Source organism: Fragaria vesca, linkage group LG1 (genome assembly GCF_000184155.1).
Source record: "Fragaria vesca subsp. vesca linkage group LG1, FraVesHawaii_1.0, whole genome shotgun sequence".
Lineage (NCBI taxonomy): Eukaryota > Viridiplantae > Streptophyta > Magnoliopsida > Rosales > Rosaceae > Fragaria > Fragaria vesca.
The window spans coordinates 286,479-295,033 of NC_020491.1; the positions used below are offsets into that span (position 1 = coordinate 286,479).

General features: G+C 37.0%; 1 protein-coding gene and 1 non-coding gene across 2 annotated transcripts in view; both read left to right on the forward strand.

Annotated features, from left to right (window-relative positions):
- The window catches only part of LOC101302697 (auxin-induced protein 5NG4-like), a 4,056-nt gene extending 425 nt beyond the window's left edge, over positions 1-3,631 (forward strand). Inside the window, exons 2-7 of the mRNA XM_004288630.1 lie at positions 627-689; positions 811-1,180; positions 1,296-1,454; positions 3,011-3,162; positions 3,284-3,511; positions 3,616-3,631. Of these exons, the coding sequence (XP_004288678.1) occupies positions 627-689; positions 811-1,180; positions 1,296-1,454; positions 3,011-3,162; positions 3,284-3,511; positions 3,616-3,631 (988 nt within the window). The remainder of the gene's footprint in view (positions 1-626; positions 690-810; positions 1,181-1,295; positions 1,455-3,010; positions 3,163-3,283; positions 3,512-3,615) is intronic.
- A 2,048-nt stretch (positions 3,632-5,679) lies between these two features.
- LOC101294689 lies at positions 5,680-6,888 on the forward strand. Its single transcript, XR_183653.1, has 3 exons — positions 5,680-5,827; positions 6,206-6,256; positions 6,542-6,888. It is a non-coding gene; the product is annotated as an uncharacterized LOC101294689 (transcript).
- Positions 6,889-8,555: the final 1,667 nt, after the last annotated feature.

Here is an 8,555-nt window from a genome sequence, read left to right on the forward strand (position 1 = left end):
CAAACCTTCTTATTTATTCAAAAGGTACGGATTTTCTTAATTGACATACTTTTCGATCATATTTTCTTATCTCAACCTTTTATCTTTTAGGAATATGAGTAGATCATCTCTACAAAATTTAAGCCAAATTGATAAACATTAAGATATTCAAAACTGTGAATTACACGATCGGTTCGGGTTGAACAGATTTGGTTTGCTCATTGTAATCATATAGTTTGGATACCTTAACGATCACCAATTTAGCTGAAATTTTGCATAGATAATCATGTCATATATATCTAGATATATACTAGTTGGCTATATATGATCGAAAAATATGACCGAAAAGTGGTTCTATTAGCAAATTAAATCCGTACCTTTTGAATAAAAAATTATATTTAGACCTAATAAGGTTTGTCTGCATGTGTATATATATATACAGACACATATGATTGATTAAGTGTAAATCAAATGACTTCTAAATCTTAGTTATATATGTAGAACAGTAGAAGAAAACCTATGAATTATGTTAAGTAAAAGATCACACTCATAGAATTCATTTACGGATGGTGAGTACGTAGTATAGTCTCTTAAGTAAACTTTGCTATTTCCCATCTTGATGATTGGTTTTAACAATTTGTGTGCAGGAACAAAAGACCAAAACTTACATGGATTATACTACTGCAAGCATTTATGTGTGGTTTATTTGGGTACGTATAGATTTCTTTTTCTTAATTATTGCTTGTAATTAATTAATTTGTATAAAACAGATTTTAAGGAGGAGAGCAAATTAAAAGGAAAAAAAATAGTAATCACAAATTTTTAGTGCAGGGTGATATTGTCTCTTAACTTAGTCATGGAGAGCATAGCAATGGTATCTGCTACTTTTTCTGCTGCAATGAGTAATCTGGTACCCGCCATCACCTTCATAATGGCAGTATGCTTGAGGATGGAGAAATTGGCCATAAAAACTGTTCCGGGGGCGTCGAAAGTTGTTGGCTCATTAGTCGGAATCGGAGGGGCGATGGTCTTCACACTCTACAAGGGGGTAATGATACAAATATGGTCTTCACATCCAGACCCTTTTCATATGAACAAAAGCATTTCTTCATCACACGCTAATCACCCAAGTAATCCAGCCTTGGGCTCTATTTTAGCTGTAATCGGTTGTTTTTGCGGTGCAACTTGGTACATAATTCAGGTACACATACCTGCTATAATTACCCTTATATTTTTTATTTGCTATCTCTCTTTTATTCTACAGTTTACTCTATAACATTATATTATATGTTCATTGTTATTTGGAATGCATGCAGGGCAAAATGAGTAAAACATACCCATGCGTACTGTCATGCACAGCTCTAGTCTCTGCAATGGGAACAATCCAATCCGTCATCTTGGCCTTGTGTACGGAAAGAGACTGGAGTCAGTGGAAGCTGGGTTGGAATATTAGACTTCTCGGAGTTGCGTATGCGGTATGTTCATTTGTTTTTGTTTAATTTTTGTGTATTTGTTTCATTTTTTTTTTAAGGAATAAATAACTTCATTAATTATGCATAATTACAATTGAGAAAGTAACATCTCCACAAACAAATTTGTTTCATTAATCAAGGAACGAATTTGTCAATCATAACCAAATATTTTGATTAAATAATGAAAAAGAGAAAGAAAACCCAATTTTCTCTACCATTACACTTAGTATACAATAATGAGACTGACATCATGAATTTACTTGAGTACGTACCACTAAAATCACCTTATAATTTTACATATATCCATTTAAAAAAGATTTAAAACACAAATACATCCAAGGGGTTTCTACGTAAGCTTGCAGGTCTTCGTCCGACGGCTCCCATGTCACAACAGGCTATCTGCCTTGTCGGTGTGTCGTGAGTGCGGCCAGGCGGGGCAATTCTCTTGGGCTAGCTATTCGTAGCTCTGGATGATCGTTGATATCCAAACACCCCTGGATAGTTTCTTTACTTGAGGGTTGTATGGTGTTGACAACAGTTTCTGGTGGACGAGTCATAACATGATTTTGATGAGTTTGGGTTTGAAAGCTTCATTGCTGGAGTCGCAAGGCTAAAGTCGATGGTGAAGCTATGGGTGCTAGATTGAGCGTTGCGACGTCATGGTGATATGGGCGAGTGCTTCGTAGTAGCAGGAGGTCGTGAACAATGGATCGGGCCCGGGAGATAGGATTTAGGTTGGCGTGATCCCGGGCGAAGGCGTTAACCCATCAGTTTAAACCAATTGCACTAGTATTGATGTACACCATGCATAAAGGTCTCTAAGCGGATATACTGATGAGTTAAATTTTCTGCTTTCTTCGTTCAAGGTGTAAGAGTCTTCAGGAGTCCTTGTTAAATGTGCATTCGGTGCACTAGTTATCTGAGTAGTGGATGTAATAGGTGATCTTCTGATCGCTTAGATTGAGCGAGAGAGCTTGTTGAGTTGTATGATTTTTTGATCAATGAAGTTATTCATTCCCCTACAAAAAAAAAAAAATCACCTAATTATAGTTTAACATAGGGTAACTCGATTCAGACATCTTTATTTACTCTTTGGTGCTCTCTATGTTATTAAAACTTTTAAAATCCTAATTCACCCTCTTATCAATCGGAGGGGAAAAAAAACTTCCAAAGTTTTCAAACGAAGTTCAAATGTCGATAGATGAGTGACGGCGTGAAGATATTCAATTGAGGACATTACTCGATCGTCAATCCATGTTCTAGAATTCCCTCTTGATAGAAACAAATCAATTAGATCCATGTCCATGCACATTTCCAAATAGGATTTGAAAGAAAAAAATGTTTATATTAAAAAGTTAATCCTTCAAATCCACGATTCGATTATATCGTAAAAAAGAGTGCATATATTGGAAAAAAAAAATCACATTATTCTAATAAAAACAAATTGCATTACTTAATTTAAAATCATGTCCTAGTGCCAATTTCTAATAGGTATGGTTGATTACTAGTTCCATTGGGATAACTTATTTGGGTTTGATGAATTTGGTACGTACCTGTAGGGAATAGTGACTTCAGGACTCTCAATGTGCTTGACGTTTTGGTGTATAAACATGAGAGGGCCATTGTTTGTATCAAGTTTTAATCCTGTCATGCTCATAGTCGTAGCCATTTTGGGCTCTTTGCTGCTTCAAGAGAAGTTGTTCGTAGGAAGGTACGTCTATATGAGACTTCATCTATCATTTCTTTTTTTTTTTTTTTTAACACTAAATTTGAACAATACAAGAAATAAGATGTGTTACCAATATTTTGTTTTCTGATGGCCGGAATGACAGCATACTTGGAGCGCTGCTAATTATATGTGGATTATACGTACTTATATGGGGTAAAAGTAAGGAAATGAAGAAGCCGATGAGAGTCGAACCTGTACTCGAAACTCCGCGGCCGTCGGAATCTCAAGCTATTGAAATCGTTACTTCAACGTCTCCTACAGAGCCTGGCGTTAACAATAGTACTCTTCATGATAACAACAATAGTACAAGGGATAATCGGTTCTTATATTGGTAAGTTAAAAGAAACTGTTCCTCAGTTTTGGTACATTCTTTACACATTGCATCACAAACGTACATGCAATATGTTTAACATCCAATTATTTGTTGTTGTGCAGCTGCTGGACACTATGAACTTGGATAGTCTCTATTAATTTGGCCAACAAGTCCACTGATAAAAAAGAATAATTGAAAAATGCTAGAGTTTAAGAAGTAATGAGGAGTGTCTTGCATTTTCGCAAACCTTGTAAAACTGTATGGAAATACCAAATTTATATTTGTTTATATGCTGAGTATTGCCTTAGATGTAAAATTCTTAAAATGTCACTCTATATTTTGTATATTAGAGTCATTTAGTTGTCCAATTTCATACAAGCTAGCTCTTTTTTTTTTCTTTCTTTCTTTTCTTTTTTTTTTTGAAAAATATCGATGATATAGTAATGCTGAAGCCAGAAGAGGTCATTATATATCCTTCCTCTACCAACATATGGGTGGATAAAAAGTTTGTGATACAGGATCACAGTGATACGTACATAGAGTGTAGGCTTAAGCATTAAAACGTTAAGGTGCTCTACGAAAAAAGAGCCTACAAACTAAGCAAGACAAGCAAAGTTATAGGCAAAGTTTAAAAAAAAACAGAAACTTAAATCTTCTCCTTACCCTTGACACTAGGGCTAGGAGTTGGAACAAAAAAAGCAAATGCATCAGATGGTGCCGGCGGTGCAGACGCATTTGCAGCAGCTCTTATAGATGGTTTCTTGTTTTTGGAGCCAAGAGGGCGCCCTCTTCTTTTTCTTCTCTTCAGTAGGTGCATCGGTGAGCACAAGTACTCCTCCAAGAGCCTCCTTTAGGCCAAGTGAGCTTAGCGATAGTTTGTTGGTGAACTTAGGGACCTTTACCTTCTTCTTTGGAGCTTCAGTGCATGGTCTTGAGCAAAGCCGGGATGCTCACTTTTGTTGGTGAGGGCTGTAGAATACCTCCTGAGCGCTTAAGCCCTCCACCTTCAGTTGAGATCAGTGTTAGAACAGTAGCTGCTTGCTCGCCCGACTCCTCAACCTGTTTGCCATTTTCCTCATACGACACAAGAGCTAGCTCCATATTGTTACTGCATTCACCAAACTCCACAGGTTTGAACATTCTTTCCTTGATAAGAATCGGTTTACGTACCTGGTCCTGAGTAGGAAAGAGCGCAGGCTTGATCGGTGGAGGAGGGAGTTGATTCCCTTTGAAAGTGAACTGGCCATTTACGATCAGATTGCCAAAACCTAGCAGAGGAGCAGCGAGGTTCGGTCCAGTAGCAGAAGAAGGGTTTGCTGTAGGTTTTGGTGCAGCAGGGCAGTTTCCCATCGGGTGAGAGATTATGAGCATACACTTCTTGCATAAACCCACCAGATTTTCATAGTAGAATGAGACCTCCGCCTCTAGCCCCTCATCGAACTTAATGAGTTTCTTGAGAATGAAGGGTTGAGTTATGTCATGGGAGACATGAACCCTAATCTTCCCTTCATTGTCAAAGAGAGGGTCATCAAGTTCCTGATAGGTTCCAGCCACCGAAGAAACATTGCGGATGATAGGTCGATGTTCATAATCCGGTGGAAATCCCGTCATGCGTACCCGGCCAGAAGTACAATTCAGTAATCGGAACCTTATCAATCGGAGAGACGCCATCATACGTACGGCTGGATGACGATAGGGGGCCTTCTTATACCGCCAAGGTCCGCCTCTGAGGACCTTGTTTCGATCAGATTTGAGGTCGAAGGTGATAAAGTCGAAGCTAGCTCTTGTATGCAAGTAGTTGAGGTCCAAGCTAGCTCTTGTAAGTAGTTGTTATTATACTGTTTGACTTCAAAGAGTAGTATGGTCAAATGTGGATCGGTCAAACTAATGGCAAAGTTGGTTAAGTTGAGATCATTTGAATATTTGATCCAACCTGATAACTCAGTGGTGGTGGTGGAGGAGGACCCTAGTTGTTAAAGTTATGCATGTCGGCCTACAATCCTCCGACGTATATGCATGTCGGCCTCCACCACACGTGTAGCCATTCAAGAGTAATCCGATGAGTCAAGATAGGCGACTAGCAGCCTGGTCTTTTCGTAGTTCCATTGCCTGCTCAGGGGCAGTGTTGTAACCATTGTTGTTTGTTGCCTATAAATCCAGATACTAGCTAGTCAGTAGTCAGTATTCACCGCCAAAGATCGAAGATGAAGAAGATGAGTGTTCTAGTTGTGGTGTTGGTTCTGTGCGTGATGGCCTCTAATTTGGAGCAGAGCTTTGCTCAGGTCGACTGCATCGATGCTTGTACCACCGGCTGTGTTGCATATTTTAACAACCGTAAGTCTGCTCGCAACGACTCTTTCAAATCTCTATGAACTGTGATGTTCCTTTCTTCAGGATATTGAAATCTGGGTTTTGCTTTCACTGCTTTGTAGCGTCTAATTAATCTGAAACATAGTTTCTTCAGGTCTTACCCATCATTAAGACCTTCCCTCCACTTAATTGCAATGCTAGCTCTGTTCTTTTCTTTCTGATCGAGATGCCTTTGGTTGCTTACTTGCTTATTCAGTTATTAGTTAAAATTCCAAACCCTTTAGTTCTACAGTTAAGTTAGAACTTGCGCAGGGAAAACAGAAAATATTACTTACAAGAAAGTTTAATTACTTGGTTATCTCATCTTAATGATGGTTGAATTGGGTATTTTACATAATGCAGCAAGGCTTATGTCACGCTGTGATCGCAAATGCCAGATAAAATGTGGTCCAGGTAACTTCTTACCCCTTGAATTTTTCTTGTCTTTGTTTTGAAATTTTTTGCCCAATTTGACACTTATTTGTTAGAACATGATTTTCCTCAATGCTCATTCCTTTATTAAAAGTGGTTTTGGAAAAATATAGGTGCTTCCTAGAAATGCATTTGGAAGAATTTGTTGATTAAGCTCTTACAGATGTCTCTTTGGTTCTTCAACAAAAGTTTTATAATTAGTAGTCTTGCAAATTTTCAATTGGTACGTACGTTGTTTTTCACCTTAATTTTCATTGACGTGTACAGATTCTCAAGTTGAGGAGAATTCGCATTGACAGGCAAAGAAAACTGCGAGCAAACCATGAATCAATAAGAACAAATATAGTAGTATGTAACATTTGACATTCGGGTCAAGTGGCTAAGGAGAAGAGAGATTCAACTTAGAAGCAAAACACGAATAACGGGCAACTTGGATGTTGTGTATTCTAGAAGCAAATGTAGCTGCATTTTCTTTTCTTTTTTAATTTGTTCTCAATGAAATAAGTACGAACGTTATTTGAGTTTTTTCTTTTCTTTTTTATTCAAATAATGGGCAGGTATGGTTGTCTTCGATTCATCATTAATGAAATTGTGAAACGCAAGAAGGTCACATGAATCCGAAACTCCTGTTATTACAATAAAAGACACGTTTAGTTACATGCATGAAATGAAATTAAAAAGTGAGAGAATGAAATGAAATTAAAAAGTGAGAGAATGATTCCGGCAGAGGAGAATTCTAACGTTTACTTACAAATAATAGAATTGGAATGGGTGTAGGTCTCATCTCCTAATAAGGAATCGATTCCTTAACAGTCTTGAATTGTGATACCAAGAGAAGATGTGTGATTAGGAATGGTATCCTTTTTAATAAGGAATGAACTTTTATATCGAAAATATCTTCTTTAATTTTATTATGTTAATAATATTGAGGAATTTGTTTAAGATGCTAATAATTTAATTTTTTTTTCTTAAAGGCTTCTTTTTTATATGCTAATAATATAATACTATTTGTGGAAGTTGTTTAATTTTTTTATTTATAAAATTGCTTGCTTGATTTAAATATAATATTACTAAAATGTATAAAAGTATGATGCCTTAATTTTATTGAAACCCTTGCAACTTGCGGTTTGAGATACACCCAAAATGCTAGTACTAGGTTCAAATGATTTTGATAAACAATAGTATTCACCTAGTCAGTTGCTGACCAAAGAAATCATGGTCAACCACCCTTTAGATGTAAATCATTTAGTCAGTAACTGATTAGGTGAACATGACTAATATTATTAATATGTAACCACATGATTACAATCAATACACTGCATCAAAATAATCCATCTGGTTTGTTTATTATACATAACTTATCAACTGAGACAATCAAAATGACAAACAAAACTAGTGTAGTTCATTTTTTTCATGAGTATTTTAGTAATTGAAATAGTAATTAATTACATTCCTATTCTAATTCCATATGGTAAGTAAACAGCTCAATTTCGTCTCATATTCCTTCCGTCTTTCATTCCTCATAAATTTCATTCCAAGTAAGTAAACGTGCCATAAAAAGAAATCTCAATGTAACATCAAGAATCCATACACAGTACATGCATATGGATTCAAACAAGCACTAACTAGCAAAGAGTGCACTACTCTAATGAAAACTCTTTTTGCTTTGTTACAACGATGACATAATGAAAATATTACTAGATACGTAATACGATTACATATCTTATTTTTTAATAATGTAGCATTCCTATTATATTGCCACCAGAAAATAAACTGGAGGACAATTAGTTTCATCTAGCCATTAGAAAGTTGCGTTCACTTGACCAAGCAAAATACATGTCGCCTACCTAGAGTAGATAAGACACACAAGGTGGATAGACCGGCACAAGGCCTTCATCCTAGTGCCCTTAATCCCTCGAATCTTGTACTACTTGATAATCCCTTCTACCAATTTTGAGTTTTCAGGCGAGCTGCGGTGGTGGATGCCAACGAGGCTTCCCGGCGTCCCCTCTTTCTTGCGATGACCTGGGTCGAATTTAGAGATGCTAGGCGGTGGTTAGGCGACTTCATAGTTGATCATGGTTTAGGTAGATTGTTGGGTTTTCCAGCGCTTTGAGAGTTGGTGGCTAAAGAAGTTGTGCTTTTATAAATCTCTCTAGGGAGAGAGAGAGAGAGAGAGAGAGAGAGAGAGAGAGAGAGAGAGAGAGAGAGAGAGAGAGAGAGAGAGAGAGAGAGAGAGAGAGAGAGAGAGAGAGTAGTAAGTAAGTAAGTAAGTAAGTAA